This window comes from Cynocephalus volans, chromosome 4 (genome assembly GCF_027409185.1).
Source record: "Cynocephalus volans isolate mCynVol1 chromosome 4, mCynVol1.pri, whole genome shotgun sequence".
Taxonomy (NCBI): Eukaryota; Metazoa; Chordata; class Mammalia; order Dermoptera; family Cynocephalidae; genus Cynocephalus; species Cynocephalus volans.
The window spans coordinates 100,533,996-100,551,582 of record NC_084463.1 but is presented as its reverse complement, the minus strand read 5'-3'; the positions used below and the strand labels follow the sequence as shown (position 1 = coordinate 100,551,582).

The 17,587-nt window shown below is 39.6% G+C and overlaps 1 protein-coding gene across 6 annotated transcripts in view; it reads right to left on the bottom strand.

Annotated features, from left to right (window-relative positions):
* Positions 1 to 17,587, bottom strand: part of C2CD3 (C2 domain containing 3 centriole elongation regulator) — a 126,708-nt gene that overhangs the window by 20,851 nt on the left and 88,270 nt on the right. For all 6 annotated transcript variants that reach the window (XM_063093787.1, XM_063093793.1, XM_063093789.1 and 3 more), the window contains 5 exons: positions 12,367 to 12,505; positions 9,577 to 9,641; positions 6,044 to 6,249; positions 4,919 to 5,052; positions 2,423 to 2,584 (listed from right to left, as the gene is read on the bottom strand). In XM_063093787.1, the coding sequence (XP_062949857.1) occupies positions 2,423 to 2,584; positions 4,919 to 5,052; positions 6,044 to 6,249; positions 9,577 to 9,641; positions 12,367 to 12,505 (706 nt within the window). The remainder of the gene's footprint in view (positions 1 to 2,422; positions 2,585 to 4,918; positions 5,053 to 6,043; positions 6,250 to 9,576; positions 9,642 to 12,366; positions 12,506 to 17,587) is intronic.

Sequence of the window (17,587 nt, the reverse complement as noted above, 5' to 3'; positions counted from 1 at the left end):
ATCATAGTGGTGTCTATCAAATCACTTAGGTGTCTATATCCTGGTGTATGCCACATGGATAAACACCTGCATCAGGAACATGCAAGCAAATGTAAACTTGGTGTAGCTTTCGAAAATATGCAAACCCACTTGTCAGAGGTTCTGGGTATAGAACCATGGCACATTAACCTACTAACATTAAGCTGTAATTTTTTCTTTTTTTTTTTTTTTTGCCTTTTTTGTGACCGGCACTCAGCCAGGCTGGTCCTATATAGGATCTGAACCCGCGGCAGGAGCGTCGCCGCGCTCCCAGCGCCGCACTCTCCCGAGTGCGCCACACTCTCCCGAGTGCGCCACGGGCTCGGCCCAAGCTGTAATTTTTTCATCTTGAAACAGGTTTATTAATACTTGCCTTGCAGGCCTCATAAGATTGCTGTGATTCAAATGAAGTACTGTTTTAGGGCTCTGTGAACCCAAGGAGGTAATTTAACAAATTGGTATTATCTTGTTTCATCTCCATTTGGTAAAGAATTCCTCCAGGGCAGTGGTTCTCAAAGCCTAGCTCTAGAACTAGCAGCATCAGCATCACCAGAGAAGGTGTTAGGAATGCAAATTCTCAGGCCCCACCCTAGACCTACTGAATCAGGAACTTTGTGGGTGGGTCCTAGCAATCAGTGTTTTAATAAGCCCTTCAGGTGATTCTGATACACACTGAATTTTGAGAACTTCTGCTGCAAGGCGGAGGTTTTCACCCTGGTGAGTTAGCCCCACCAGGGGACATTTGGCAATGTCTGGAGACATTTTTGGTTGTCACAGCTGGGGGAAAGGTGGTACTGGTATGCAGTGCATAGAGGCCAGGGACTCTGCTAAGCATCCCACAACTCATAGGATGGCCCTGAATGTCAACAGTGCTGACTGAGAGGTTCCAAATATGTTATGTGAATAATTCAAGAAAATGCAGGTTTTACCACCAACGGTTTTACTTAAAAAGGCTCCATCTCCAGCATTTTACTAATCTTAAGAATATAATCTGAACACATTACTTTTTTTTTTTTTTTTGTCCTTTTTTGTGACCGCGCTCAGCCAGTGAGCGAACCGGTCATCCCTATATAGGATCCGAACCTGCGGCGGGAGCGCCAGCGCGCTCCCAGCGCCGCACTCTCCCGAGTGAGCCACGGGGTCGGCCCAACATTACTTTTTTGTAATATGTTTGGGTAGTTTCCCACAGCTATAGCACTATTGTTCAATCCTTTTTTGACAGGTCTCATTAACCAAAACGATTTTGCTGATGTTTCTTTTGTGAGTTTGCATTATGAAGCCAAAGAGTAAGCTAGCTTTATTTCATTATTTATTTATATTAATTTATTTATTTAGGCCAGTATGGGGATCTGAATCTTTAACCTTGGCATCATAACAGCATGCTCTAACCAACTGAGCTAACCAGCCAGCCCGTGGTTAGCCTTTTTTCAAATAAAAAATATTTTAAATGTTTTTTCCTTAAACTTTACACACTCTCCTCCTTCCCTCCCCATCACTTTTCTCTTGAGAATAACTGTTCTAAAAATCAAACTCTTAAAATGATATTGAAGGCCCTTCATGGTCTGAGCCCTACAGAACTTGACCTCCTCCTTATACGTTATGCTCAGCTTTCTCCTTACTGAACTGCTGGTATTTCCCCAAACCTGACTTGTTATTTCATGCCTCTGGGCCTTGGTATATGTTCTTTCTGCACAGAATGTCCTTCACATTTGTCTGACCTGTTCCTTTGAAGACTAGTTCAAATGTGACTTTAAATCTTTCCATGACCAATCCAGAATGTTACTCATTGTCTACCCTTGGACAGGAAACCTGCCCCTCTTAGCACCCTGCATACTAATTATCTTGCAACATGGTTATCTCCCCCACTGGGAATGACAGAGCTAGGACTGGAGGTCAAGTCTATCTGACTCTGAAGCCAAGGCCTTTACACAGCACCACACTTCTCACTAGATAACCTAGGTGAATGGCTCAGATGGTAACTAAACTAAGAAAGGAAGAGGGAAACATTAACAGGACAGGTTCTGGTCTGGAAGAAGTCAGTGGTTGTGAGGATAAAGACAGGGCAGGATGAAGCTTTGTAAACTGTAAAGAGGATGTGAGGCTGTGTAGATGTGAGGGTGGTTATTATTAAGTTTTGGTGAACAACCTAAAGTTCCTGTATTTATAGGTAGATCAGTAATAGTGCCCTTTGAAAGAATGGAAGTCCCCAACCTGAGACAGATTCAATTATGAGGAATCCTATGAGGCTCCAGGGCCCAACCTGATATTAACATGCACGAGAGCCCTCTAGTAAACTCCCCAGAATGGCAGTAGCTGATGGAAAAGCAGTAGTGCATGCTGCCATTGCCCATTCACCTTGTGCACCACAATGGTTCCTGTGTCTTTTCTCAGAAGAGAGCCTAACCTGAGAGAAGTTAGAAGAGAGGTCTGGGAGGACAAGGGTGATGCAGTCAGTTTGTTATCACTTGGCAATACTGCCTCTCCCTGCTGCAGGGATTCATGAAATAGGCGGATGTTCTGCACATGCTCTTCATGGCGTGATGCCTGGCTTCTTGTGGTACTGCTTCTGCCAAGAAGAAAGGGGAGCAAAATAAATTGTAACCAATGAGAAAATCCCTAGAATGATAATAAACAAATCACTCTCCTAAAATAGTACTGCAAATCTATCCCCACTATCACAGTTCTGGCTTCATCAATTCTTGCCTGAATTACAAATGTCTCCCAAATAATCTTGCGTTGTCTTACCCTTTAATCCATTCTCCACATTACTGCCTGAGAGATTTTTCTAAAACATAGATCTAAAATAACAATAACAACAATACATATGGAGTCTTTATATGCCAAGCCCTTTTGAAAGCATTCAGTGTATATTAATCTATTTAACCACCATCATTCCTTTCCAGCTTTGGCTTTTCCTTTTTATCTATAGAACAAATCTCAAATTCCTGAACATGGTATTCAAGGTGACCCTTAACTTGGTGTTGTCAGCACCATGCTCTCCCAAGTGAGCTATGGGCTGGCCCAGTTTTTCCTTTTCAAGGTTGTTTTGTCTATTCTGTGTGCCTTGAATTTCCACATGAATTTTAGAATCAGCTTGTCCATTTCCACAAAGCAGCCAGCAGGAATTTTGATAGAGATTTTGTTGAAACTGTAAATCAATTTGGGGCATGTTGCCATTTTAATAATATTAACTCTTCCAATTCATGAACACAGGATGTCTTCCCATTTATTTAGCTCTTCTTTATCTCTTTCAATAATGTATTAGTTTTCAGAGAATATGTTTTGCACCTCTTTTCTTAAATCTATTCTTAAGTATTTTATTCTGTTTGATGCTATTGTAAATGGAATTGTTTTCTCAATTTCATTTTTGATTATTCATTGCTGGTGTACAGAAATACAACTGATTTTGCATATTACATTTTAAAAGTTTCTCAGTTTATATTTGTAATACGGTAAAATGGATAGATGTGACCCACATAAGCAAACATCTTTGGGGGTCATCATTAATTTTTAAAAGTGTAAAAGGATTCTGGAGTGATAATGTTTGAGAACCACTGCTTTACTAATGTGTAACCAACATACAATAAAATCTGTATATTTAAAGTATATAATTTGATGAGTTTTGACACATGTATACATCCAAGGAAACCATTAGTACAAGATAATCAACATATCCATGGACTTCAAAAGTCTTTTCTTGCCTTTTGCAATACCTTCCTCCTCCAGCCCCCATTCATCTTGCCTTGTCCCTAGGCAACTGCTAATCTGCTTGCTTTCTGTGACTATAGATTAGCATGCATTTTCTAAAATTTTATATAAATGGAATCATATACAATGTACTCTTTTTTGTCAGCTTCTCTCCCTCAGCATAATTATTTTGAGATTCATTTTGTTGTATCTCAATAATGCATTTTTTTTTCATTTTCGAGTAATATTGTATGAATATAATTACAATTTGGTTATCTGTTCATCTGTTGTTGATGAACAGCTGAGTTGTTTAGTTTTGGGTTATTACAAATAAAGCACAAAGATCAAAATATTTGGAAACTGCTGCTCTATGCATTTTACATGAATTATTAGTAACAAAACCTCTCTCTTTAGGCTGTTGTAAAAACCCAATGAGCTAATGTATATAAATGTATATGTCTGTAAATATGAGTTATTTCTATTCGCACTTACTCACAATATATTACTTTCATTTAACAAATGAGAAAGTTAAGGATCAGAGAATTGAAGTAATTAGCCTAAGGTAGCCTATAGCTAGTAAGTGGTGAAGCCAGGATGTAAATCCAAATCTATCTGACTTCGGAGCCCACTTCATCACCTTGCCCAAGCAAGGCAGGGTCAGGAAGTGCTGGATCTGTTTCTTGAGGTGGTTTGAAAGGGAATTATAGACTAGCCTTGGATGAATACCTGGATTAGAAATATATTTTTATGTGGCCCTTCTGAAGTGGTAACAGGGACATTTTTATGCGGAGAAAAAGCAAATCATTAAATTTTTAGCTTTTAAAGTTACTAAATAGGGGGCACCAGAGACATGCTCATCCTACCCATATTAGCTATGGTCAAAGTAACACTTCTTTTGATAGCAGTAAATTTCTAGTTCCTATCTTATAAAAAATTATGAATTGTTTTCACAGGATCTTGGGATTCCCAAGGGTTGTGACAGAAGATCGACGAAGCTCTTTCCCTGTCTCATTTCTTCCTCAAATAAAGGAAAGAAAGAAATGACAAGTCAGTTCATATACTTCCACTCTTGGACCCCATTTCTTCCCATCCCATTGCCAAGAAATATAGGCTTTCCCATCAGCTCACTTGGGAGAGTGTGGCGCTGATAACACCAAGGTCAAGGGTTCGAATCCCCATACAGGTCAGCTGCCAAAAAGAAAAAGTCACTCACCTCCCAGGAGAGGAGAAATCAAGCTCTTTTGAAGAGGTGTGAGCAAGGTGGTCTGGGATCTGTCTTATAATGCAATTGGGGAATGCAGCATACATATTAGAGGCAGGGAAGGAAAAAGGACTGTACATTGGGATCTGTAGAAGCAAAGCAATGAAAAAATGGTATACCAAGAATCCTTTTAGAACAAAGAAGTATATAAATAAATTTGTAAAATCTATTGTGTGTGTATAAAATATAATTTACCAAATACTTTCTATGTGTTGAACATTGTGCTAAGCAATTTACATACATTTTCTCATTTAAACTTTACAGTAATCTGATGATATAGGGACATTATCTCATTTTACAGACTATGCTATCAGATCGCTTTATCTATATTTACGCTCTTGTTCCTACAGCTAGTTTGTAAACTCCCGGCTGGACATCATCTTACACTCACTTTACATGTGAGGATAATCTAGCTGTGAAATTGCTTGTCTTATGAATACCAGGGTTGATCTGAAGAAAGATCTAAGGGACTGATGAACTCTTGGCCATTTATTACTGTATTTATTCATTTAAAGTTTATTGATGCCTACTCTGTGCCAGACCCTGGGCCAGGCATACATGATAGGGAGATGAATAAAACATGGTCTTTGCCTTGACAGAACTCCCCTATCTGGGACAATCTGGAAAATTCTCCTTTCTTTTACAGTTAAACTCCTTGAAAGGGTTGTCTGTACTACCCTTGTAATTCCCCTCTTCCCATTCTCTCTTTTTTTTAAATGAAAGACCAATGATTTTAATGTAACAGTTAAAAAAAAAAAAAAGTCAAATGAAATGGTTTCAGATTCCACATTGCAACTAACCTTGTTTTATTTAAAAACTGAGATACAATTCATGCATTATAAAATTCACCTTTTTAAAGTATTCAATTCATTGGTTTTTGTTATATTCAGAGTTGTGCAACCATCACTACTATCTAATTCCAGAACATTTATATCACCCCAAAAAGGGTTGTTATGAGCCACAAATATATATAATATATTCTGTAAGTTGGAAAGTGCCAGACATGTGTAAAGGATCTTCTTACAGGTTTTGCGCAAAGAACCCTTATTGGTTAGGGGTGTGATTCAGGATACATACCAGGGATCCTGGGGTTTCCACCCCACGTCTTGCTTGCCTTTCTTCTTTGAAGTGCATCAAACTCTCCAAAGGGGAGACAGCAACTTTTATCTGTCCCTGGCACTCCCCACTGAAGTCTGTGATGTTGTACCAGCCACAGACAAACTGGAAGCCAGAGAGAAGTGGGGAGAGGTCTACTGAGGCAAAACCAATCACCCTCTCCTCATCTGTGGGGGGAAGAGAAGAGCTCATCAGTGTGGCTGGGCATGTCTTGCCATCGGAACTAGAGGCTGCACACAGAGATGATTCAGGGGCATAGAAGAATTCAGTGATTCCAAAGCTCTCACAGAAGACAGATGATAAAGTTGAGAGAGGCTGGCAACCAGAGCCTGCTTTCACTGTTATGAACTCCATTTCTGTACGGCAGGGAAAAGGTGGCAGGGTTGAGCTTTGTTCTCTTGACATAGGCATCTAGTAAATATCCTTAAACTTAAGAAACACGTGTTCCTTTCTCTAGGGGAATTATAGCTTAGCTTTGGATGGATGCCTGGATTAGAATATGCACGACATTTTGATGTGGCCCTTCTGAAGTGGCACCACACTCTCCAAAGTGAGCTAACTGGCCAGCCCTAATTTCTGGATGGGGAAGAAATGGGGTCAAAAAGTGGAAGCGTGTGAATTGACTCATCATTTCTCTCTTTACTAGAGGATGAAAAGAGACAGGCAAAGAGCTTTGTTGATCTTCTATCATGTCTCAATAATTTTCTTCAGGGTAGTGGGTCTTGAAATTGTGAGATTTGCATTTTGCTATTTATACTTATCTGTATTTTCCAAATTTTCTATGACATACATATGCATTATTTTTTTTTTTTTTTTTTTTTTTTTGTCGTTTTTTCGTGACCGGCACTCAGCCAGTGAGTGCACTGGTCATTCTTATATAGGATCCGAACCCGCGGCGGGAGCGCCACCGCGCTCCCAGCGCAGCACTCTACCGAGTGTGCCACGGGCTCGGCCCATATGCATTATTTTAATTAAGAACAAAGTGACACAAATTACGAAAGAAAGACAAATAATGTCCTGGAAAAACAGTACAGGGTGTAAAATAAGCGTGGGGTCAGGCTCTTCTCTGTATGGTAAAGGGGTTGCCCTTAATGACTGAGAAGACCCCCTGTCTTCTGGATAAACAACCATACAATGGCCTTCATTCTTACACTTCTTTGCCACTTATTCCTCATTTCTGACATGAATGTAGCTGGGGACAAACAGGCCTCTGTCACTCCACAAGTTCCTATTTTGTATAGGCTCCATTCAGTTTACTGAATATCAAAGGCAGAATCTACCAAACATTGACACAACTATAGGTTTTCAATTGCTAAATAAATCAAGGAAAGCAAATTTTCAAGAGTAGTAGTCATCAGGCTCCCACAGCTCTTTGTGCACAATCCTGGTAATACTGTACTCATCATATACCATACAACATTTGTTTAGACAGCTTGACCTTCTTTAGATTGGGACCTACCTAAAAGATAAGAGCAGGTTTTACTCTTTGTTTTCTACATTCTTCATAACTGGCATAATCTTTCCCCTGATCATGACGAATTTGATAAACATCCACTGAAAACACAAGTGAACTGTCCAACGTTGAGTGAGACAAAGAAAGTGTGCCACAGTAGCAAAACTGAGCATGGCTTTGACTGCAAAACACATTACTCTAATTCCCTGAGCCTCAAGTCATATGCATAATGAGAGGCACTGAGCCAGACTTAAGAACCCCTTCAACTTGGAGAATCTTTGCTTCTATGAACGCTTGAAGCTGTATTCCACAGAGTGGGGGTCAAGTAATTCTAACCATTGCGGGTAGCAATGGGTTAAATGTGTCCCCCAAAAGCTCATGTATTGGAAACTTGATCCTCACTGTAACAGTATTAAGACAGTGGGAAATCTAATTATGGTAATTGAAAGGTGGGGCCTTTAAGAGGTGATTAGATTGTGAGGACCATGCCCTATTGAATGGATTAATCCATTGATGGTTTAATGGGTGGTCATAGGCGTGGTTACGGTGGCTTTATAAGGAGAGCGAGTGAGCAGGTTAGCTCTCTTGCTCAGCTGATTCTTGCCATGTGATTCTCTGCATTGAAGAAGGCCCTCACCAGATGTATTCCCTAGACCATGAACTTCCCAGCCTCTGAAACTATAAGAAATCCTATTTCTTTATAAATTACCCAGTTTCAGGTATTCTGTTATAAGCAACAGAAACAGACTAGTACAAAGGTGAAAAATGATGGCAAGAGTCATTAATTTGCATTCCAAAGACTTGTTACAGCTTTGCAAAGAAAATTACTCTTGCTTCATTTGACTATTGAACATGTAACCTGTTCTTGATATATTGTAATTTGGGGTAACCCCACTTTGAGGGGTCTGCCTAACATGAAAGCACTACATTTGCTAAGCAGATCATGGAGAAAAACAATGGCTTTGAAGAGTTAAATTCAGCATCAGATTTAGCAGGACAAACTCACCAATCTTCCATTGCAGTTTATGTTCTAGTCATCTTGAACTTCCCTCTTACTCTTTCTTTACTCCAGGTTTTGGCATTTGCTGTCCCCTCTGATTACAGTATGCCCTGCCCCTTCATTTCTCAGCTGGGTTATGCTCCAGGAAGCCTTCTTTGACATCCTAAATCTAGGTAAGATGTGCCCTAACAGACCTGCCTAATTGTACTATACTGTAACTTTCTGTGTCTCACGCTGACTGTAAACTCTGTGAGGACAAGGACCATGTCTGTCTTATTTTACTTTTGTATCCCTAGCTCTTAGTATAGTACCTGGCACAGAGCAGGAACTCAAATATCTGTTGAACACAGCTTGGTCAGGTTTAAGAATTTTCTGTAATAGGTTTGCTGAGTCTGTTTGGAAAGGACAGAGTTAAGGGGAGAGAGATATATACAGAGATACAGAACTAGATGAGTAGTGGTCAGTTTGATCTAGGCATTTTCCTTCTCTTCATTTATAACAGGATTTTATAGAACCCTCTAGGGGTCCTGGAATGTAGGGAATATATTTTATTCTCTAAACCCAATACCCCTAGCACAGTACCTGACACAGTACCAGCACCTTCCTCACGGGGAGGTTCTTAAAACAAGGAAGGATAAGCTGTCAGACTCTTGTCTCGTGTACTGCTTGAAAATGCTAGGGTCTTGGTTAATAAGCGAGAGTCTGCAGAAGGCATAACATCGTAGAAAGTGGGGAGAAACCACTAGCATGTGGCATGCTGTACATTATGACTGTTGAGACACAATTGGAAAGATTCAAATGTACCTGGATTTCTGCACTAAGCACATAGTCAAACAAAGTGATATGATTTCTAAGTATTTAAATTCCACAGGAGAACAACATGGCATTCTGTGGGATTACTCTCTAACACGTATCTGTGTTCCCAGCACCACCAGTGCCATGGTTTCACTTGGCTAAACAAAGAAAAGGATTGCCAAATTGTTAACAGAACATGACCTTATTTTTACAACCAAATAGATATTCATGGAAAAGAGTTCATACCTCCTTTATGCCAAACTTTGAAGATCAGCGTTTGTTGTGGGTCCAGAAGAAGTTCTTTTGATAGCCTATTAAGAAAAACGACCACCAAAAATCAACTGTGCAGAGATTTTCTGTAGTATAAGACTTAGATTTGAACACTATCTTATAGTTTGCAAAGCACTTTCCAATCACTATTTCATTTCATCTTCACGGTCATCTTCTAGGATATATCTTTATCTTCATGGTTAAAATGAAGGGATGGAAGCTCAGAGAGGTGAACTAACTTGCCAGTACTTGAAAACAGGCTCCCCTGATGTAGCACTTCCCGTTTATCCTCAGTAGTATCTACCACATTCAAACTCTGTTTCTCTAAGACAGGTGAAGAAGTATGGAAAGGGAGCTCCTCATCATGTAAGGAACAGCTTTATTGGAATGGGTAAGAATTCTTCTTATGCCTTAAGGTGGGGCAATGGTGAGAAGGGAGGAGGGGAAAAAGAACATTTATCGAGTGTCTGCGTTGGGCCAGGAATGGTGTCAAATGTTTCATAAACATTTAACCTGCACAAAAACCTATGACATGGGCATTATTATCTCTATCTTAGAGATGATGAAACTGGGCTCAGAAAGGAAAAGTGATTTGCTTAAGGTCACATAAGAGTCAGTAAGTGGCAGGGCTGGAATTTGAACCCTGGTTTGCCTGACTCCAATTCTACATTGTGCAGAGACAAGGCAACAAAATAAGTAAGTGCCCAACTTTCATACCTGATAAAGAAGTGGAAACGGAATTCACTGAGCACCTCTAATATATTTTATATGAAGTGAATTACAGTTTTAAATTACAAACAATGCTCTGGGAAGTTCTCAATGAGGTGCCACTGCTCCAGGTGAGCAAGACGGAGATCCAGGAAAAACCAAGAAACTAAATTTTATTGCCCAAACACCCACTGTGGAACTAAAGAGTCTACTTCAAGACCAATGAGAGGCACTATCCTAAAGTGAAACAAATACTGTGCCAGAGATTCTAATTCTAGCTGGAGTCAAAAGACTCACCTTTGAATTCCAGCTCTACTGTTATCACCTGAGTGACTCTGGGCATGCACTTAGGCACTTTGAGACCTGGTTCTCCTATCTGTTAAATGGGATAATATTATCCACCTACAAGTTGCTAGGAGGATCAAATGAAACAATTTTGTGATAAATTGTAAACAGCATCATTTATCTTCTAATCCTGCCTCTGTTACCAACAGACTATGTAACCTCCCTGGGCCATAGTCTCCTCAACAGTAAAGTGAAAGGATGAAATTATAGGATTGCTAATGTCCATTCATCAAGTCTGTAAAGTTCTATAATTACATTAAGTTGTTTGGTTGTGAGTGAATGAATCACCACCACTTAGAAGCTCAATCTTCTGGTTTCCTGCCTTATGGGGCAGATTTTGATAATTTAGATAAAGTACTCTGGCCTCTATGCCCAGAATAATAGCTCACCATAGATAGTACTGAGTCTTCACTGTAGTTCTAGCTTCTGATTCAGGCTAGCCTCTCAAATTACAGAATAGTAGCTCACCATAGATAGTACTGAGTCTTCAATGTAGTTCTAGCTTCTGACTAAGGCTAGCCTCTCAAATTACAAAAGACTGAATATATGAGCAATTCTTGAGACTCAATTAAATATACACTGTGAGAAAATAGCAGATCAGATACCATGTGGTATGGCTAGTGTTGGTGTACAAGAATTAAACTTTATAAAAGGTGATGCAGTGTAATAACAGCAACAATAATTAGTATTAGAACTCACACTTTTTTTTTGGTGGCTGGCCAGTGCAGGGATCCAAAACTTTGTTATGACACTGTGCTCTAACCAACTGAGCTAACATGCCAGCTCAAGAACTCACACTTTTAGTGATAACTGGTAACAGAAGAAAAGGGAGGACAAGCCCTGCACCCTGGCTGTGGGCCTCCTGTGCCAGCCCTTTACCTCTGAGTGGCACTGCAACATGATTGATGGGATTCTACCTGCTATTTTTTGAGCCTTCCAAAGGAGATCTGGTATTTGTTGTATACCTACTATGTACCATGAAGTCATTTTCCTAAATATCATCTAATTTGGATCTCACAATGACCCTGTAAAAATTACCCCCACTTTACAGATGAAGAATCCGAGGTTCAGAGATGTAATGTAACTTGTTCACACAGCTAGTAAATGACAGAGAAGGGATTGGAGGCCAAGTCTCTATGGTTCCAAAGCCCAGGCTCTTCCCACTGTACCAGAAGTCTTTTCCAAGGGCATATAATCCACAATCTTTCCTGAAATTAGGTCCCTCTGTCTGGAATACCCTTCCCACCTTCTTCACCTGGATAACTTGTATACAGTCTTCAATATTTAGCTAAGATGTCTTATTTATGAAGTCTTCCTTGAACTTCCAGGTTGGCCTAAATAATCTTTACCAGCATCCTTTTTACCCAGGTAGACCATGAACTCAACAACAGAGAGTGTCTTAATCTTTAATTCCTAGTGCTTAGGACAGAGCTGGGCAAATAAGAGGCCCTCTCACTGAATAGTTTTTGAGCTATATCAAGCAGAGTTAAAAACACTACAACAAAACCACTGCTAGTTGTGAACTCATAAGCACTAGGATTAAATAATTGCTTGGATGAGAAAAGCATTTTCCAGGTCTGTTCAAATATTGTTGAATCTGTTATATTCCTTGCTCTGAGTTTGTTTCTTAGGACAAAAAGTAGATTCTGGAAGGCTGATGGAACATCAGAAAATACAAACCCTCTTTGGAAAAAAAAAAAAGAAAATACAAACCTTGATTGATGTTGAAAATTCCAGATGGGGGAATCTGTGTTTTCAACCACTTGGGTATATACAGGAGATAGTTCATCGGCTGTTGTAAAGGATACACAACAACTGGGTATTGGTACTTTCCGCTCTGTCAAGGGGATCCCTGAAATAGAATATAGGAATGACTGTATTTTAGGGTACCAAAAAAGAATGTGCTGGAAGAAGCCTCCCATTATATAGGTACAAGCAGTACCATTCCTAGCCCTTTGGGTCTTTGCTCAAGCTATTCTCTGTATCTAAAACGTTTCCGGTGACCTTTCTGCTCCTGTAATGTCCTTTCAAGGCTCAGTTCATAAATATTCCCCAGCATGAAATGACTTCTCCTATCTCCTTGTATTTTGTGGGATGATGAAAAATACTGGATTGAGAGGCAAAAGATAGGACAGAACTACAAAGAGTCCTGGACTACAGAGTCAGATGACAAATTATCAGTGCTGCCATATATCATATGACCTCACGCAAGGACTAACTAGGCCACAGCTTCTTCAACTGTAAAATAGGGCATATTATACTTACAGCTCTTTAGACGTTGTAAGGATTAAGAATAAATTCTAGTAGTAGGTAACACATATCACATACTGTATGCCAGACACTGTTGTAAGTAATTTACATATAATAACTCATTTAATCCTTACAATTATCCTATGAGATCAGTATTATTATTACTCCTAACAAATAGATTAAAAGAAAACTGGGGTACTGGGAGATTAAATTAGTTGGTCACACATTTATCAAATGGTAGAACTGAGAGTCAAATTCAAGCATTCTGAATTCCAAAGTCCATGCTCTAAACTGTCACCTGTACTGCCTCCACTATGGGGTTAACAAACATAAAACACCTGGTACTGTGCTGGTGAGGATAACTACTGTTAATTTTTCTAAGATCAAGTGTCCAATGTGGGAGACTCAATCATTTATTTTGTCTTAAAACAATGTAAAATGAAGATGGTTGATAATACTAGATAATCTAACTGGGTTGTCCAATAAGATAACCCCATGTGGCTATTTAACTTTAATTAATATAAGATAAAAAATTCAGTTCCTTGGTTGCACTAGCCATATTTCAAGTGTTCAACAGCCACATGGTGCTAGTGGTTACCATACTGAACAGTGAAGACAAGGAACATTTCCATCCAAGTAGAAAGTTCTTTTGGACAGCACTGAGTGATAGAAACTCTATAAAATATAGACAACATATATTCCATTCAATTCCTTTTGCTCTAAAATGCTATGAATGTCAGAACTACAGACGAAAGAAGAGCAGAAAAGAAAAAATAGAAGAAAAAGATGTAGTATGTCTCAAGCATAACTTATGTGCTTTATAGAAACAAATTCTTTGTATAGATTCTAACTTGTTTGTCTTCTTTCAACCTATCTAGTTCAAGGTTTCTCCAAATCCAAAGTCCCACTTCTTGTAGATAAAGTTCATCTTTAAAAAAAATTTTTAAACAAAAAAAATTTTTGGGGGGTGCGGCTGGCTGGTACGGGGATCCAAACCCTTGACCTTGGTGTTATCAGCACCACGCTCTAACCAACTGAGCTAAGTGGTCAGCATTGAAGTTCTTCTTTGAGGCTCCAACCTGCTCTCTCTCTTTGGCTGCTTCTTTCAGTAAGTTACTCCTCCAGGGACCTCAGTCTGTCCCTCTGGACAGAAAGCAATTTCATGAACAAATTCATACTCAGGAACTGCTGATTTTACCCTCCTCCACAGCAGTATAACATTTAATAAGTAACCTTTAAAGATAGGCTTTAATACCATCTACTCTGAGAAGCCTCTCTTGATTCTCTAGGTGGAATCACTGAACTTTATACCCCCAGTTAGAGTTCTCCAACTTCGAATTTCTTTTAGGGAAAGAGGATTAGCTGCAGCTTTGCTTTGACATATTTTCCTCAACCAAAAGAATTTCCATTAGAGTAGATCAATTCTTTTCAAACTTTCCCACCAAAGTAACAGTAACCCGGACAAGAGTAAACACTAAACTCTGAAGCCTTGGAACAGCTACAATAAACATGACATCTATTAACAGGCTTGTATTTTATCCTAAAAATTCATGAAGATTTCACATTATACTCCATAATACAGCCATATTTGTTTAAACTAAAAACCATATTTTTGTCCCCAAATCTTGGTAAAAAATTAATGTACTGTGTTATTTAATCTTCTAGCATGCAAAGGCACAAAGCCAGACCAGATCAGATGGCATTACATTGTCAGTCCTTCTTACCAGGGATAATTAAAAAAGAAGGAAACTAGGCGATGGGAAGAGAAAAGGGAATGGAGATTTTGCGAGGAGGCCTTAGGAAAGAGAACTGAAGAGGAGTAAGAGGAATGCTAGCCTTGGAAGTGAGATCTGGTGGCGTCCATGAGGCAGGAAAGAGCAAGAGTTGCCAACTAAGCAGGACCTGGAGAAAGGCATAACCAGGAGGAGGCAGAAGAGCCTTAAAATCAGAAAAGCATTAGAGATACCAAGAACTATACAAGGAAAAAACAAAACAAAAAAACCCACTGGCTACTACAAGGTAAAACAAGCTTACAAGCATAATTTTGAAAGAGCAGGGAAAGATGATTCTAATAAAATGGTAGTAAGCAAAACAGCTAATGGAAATCACAGCACCCATCATTACTAATGTAACATGTATAAAACAGCACTAATAGTAGCTTTATCTAGTGAGCTATCTCCTTAAGTTTTATTTTAATGAAACTGAACAGTATTTATGTGGAATGACTTGCTCAGCATCCACCCCCATCTACTTTTATTGAGTTGTATTTCTTTATTGTAGAGATTGAAAGTGTTAAAAATGATACTTCCCAGCCTCTTTTGCAGATAGAATATGGATGCAAATTGTTCTCTACAAATTAGATGCCCTCACAAAAGATTTGGAAGGCAGATGTGAAGCAGAGGACATCTTCCTTTTCCTTCTGCTTTTACTAATAACAAGGATGATTGTAGAGACATTGCATTTTCTGCTCCAGGGTTTGGTTCCTAGGTGCAGTGGCAATGATGAGTTTCTGATCCTTGGATTTAAGTTTTGGCATTGTACTCTGAACTTAAAAGATCTAGTGGTTCCCTCCTGAAAGTTGAGCTTAGAGCCCACTCCTCTGGCCCTTCCAGGGACTGGAAGTACCTTAATATCCTATATTAAACTCTTTTGTGCTTAAAATGGCTGAATGGGTCGGTCCTGTTTCCTATAACTGGACTTTGCCTGATACAGCTTTCATCTCTCTTTTTCTCTCTCTTTCTCCCACTTTCCTTTGTAGGTCTCAAGCTTCTCAACTGATTTCTTCCAATAAAATGTCATAAACCCTCACAACTAGGGAGAGATAACCTACCTCTATCACAGCAGTTCTCACAGTATTCTATAATAACTTGTGTTTCCCTCACTAGACCTAGAGCTCCTGGAAGGCAGAGTAGGGCCAAGGCCCTTATTAAAGGTTTACAGACTCCCCACTGCTCTTTGTCTAGAGATGGTTGCCAGGGTTGGAAAAGAGAGAGAAGCTGTCTCTTCTGCTTGCAGTGCACACTAGTAGAGTACAGCAACATCTGCTCACCAAAGCTCTGACAGAGATCAGCAAAGAGGACCACTTGTTGTCTGAGAGGCAGGACACCTAGGTTCTGACGTGCTCTGCCACTGAGTTAAGTGTGACATATTGGTACGACACTTCATTCTGGCTCCCTGGGCTTCAGTGTTCTTAACTGAAACATGTGCTCTCAAATCACTTCCCGCAATAAAATTCTAATTCTAGATGTGTATCAATATCGCTCAGATTTCTCTCTCATACCACTGGCTTCCCACCACACTCCCAGGTTTATGTTTGAAGCTACTATTTGCTAAAGTCCTTGAGACAAAACTACTGTTTTGACTTTGGAAGAAAATTGTTCCTTGCTCAGTCTTGAACAGAAACATTCCTTTTAGCCAAACAGGCAAGTGAAAAAGAAATTAGCTTGGGAGAGCAGGTCTATCAGGTTTCCCTGGCTCTCCCCTTGTGGGTGGAAATTCATCTGGGCCTGTTTACATTTCTGGAAAAGGTCCAGTTCTGAAACACTTGTGGAGGGAGCCCAGAAAAAAGCCACTATCTCTTCCACAGAATTGAGACACAAACTGAGAGAAGTTAAGAAGTCTTGAGGTAAACCAGCTTTAAGGTCTAAGAGTTCTCACTGAATTTCCTGTGTTTTATGTAAGTGTGAAAGGTAGTTTTATGAATTAAGAAAGGCATAATTGTTTCAATGAAATTAAAATGACAATTTCTCATATTTGGATAATACTTTATAGCTTGAAAGCTATTTTCTTACACACTAAACTTGTGCTGATAACATCTCTGAAAATCACAGAAGACAGACATCTCTATCGCTATTTTACAAATAAGGCAACCAAGGAACGGAAAAGTAGAATGGCTTGCTCTTCACACATCTGGTTAACTAGCATTTGGAAGGACCAGCCAGGTTTCCTGGCTCCTACTCTAGAGTTTTTCCATTGCAGTAGTTCTAATTAACTCAATCTGGTTAAGAGAAGCATTCTCTCTCTGGCTTGGAGTGAATAGATGGAACCTTTCCCCTCTAGAAATGCCCAATTTTCTATGTTAACAAAAATTTAGTCCAGTTCTATTAAACTAACATTAACTGATACCTTCTCTGTGTCACACATGCACAAGATGAGTGAGATTTGATTCTTGATCTGGGGGAGACAGATATAAACACATAATTATAATCCACTAAGATAAAGACTATGCCAAAACACAGGAGGATGTGGGAACCCAGAGGGGCACCTAACCCTGCCTGGGTGGGTGTGTTAAAGAGTACCTCTAGGGCCGGCCCGTGGCTCACTCGGGAGAGTGCGGTGCTGATAACACCAAGGCCCCGGGTTCGGATCCCATATACGGATGGCTGGTTTGCTCACTGGCTGAGCGTGGTGCTGACAACACCAAGTCAAGGGTTAAGATCCCCTTACCGGTCATCTTTAAAAAAAAAAAAAAAAAAAAAAAAAAGAGTACCTCTAAAAGCTGAGGATACTGAAGCTGATTTTGTTTTTTACTGAGTATAACTTACATTACTTCAAATCACTTTACCTCTCTGTTCTTCAGTTGCCTCATCTGTAAAACAGGACTAGAGATACTAGTCTTGTCTAATGTAAGTGTACAAAAGAGTATTAAAGCTGATTTTTTTTTTTTTCTGGCTGGCTGGTATGG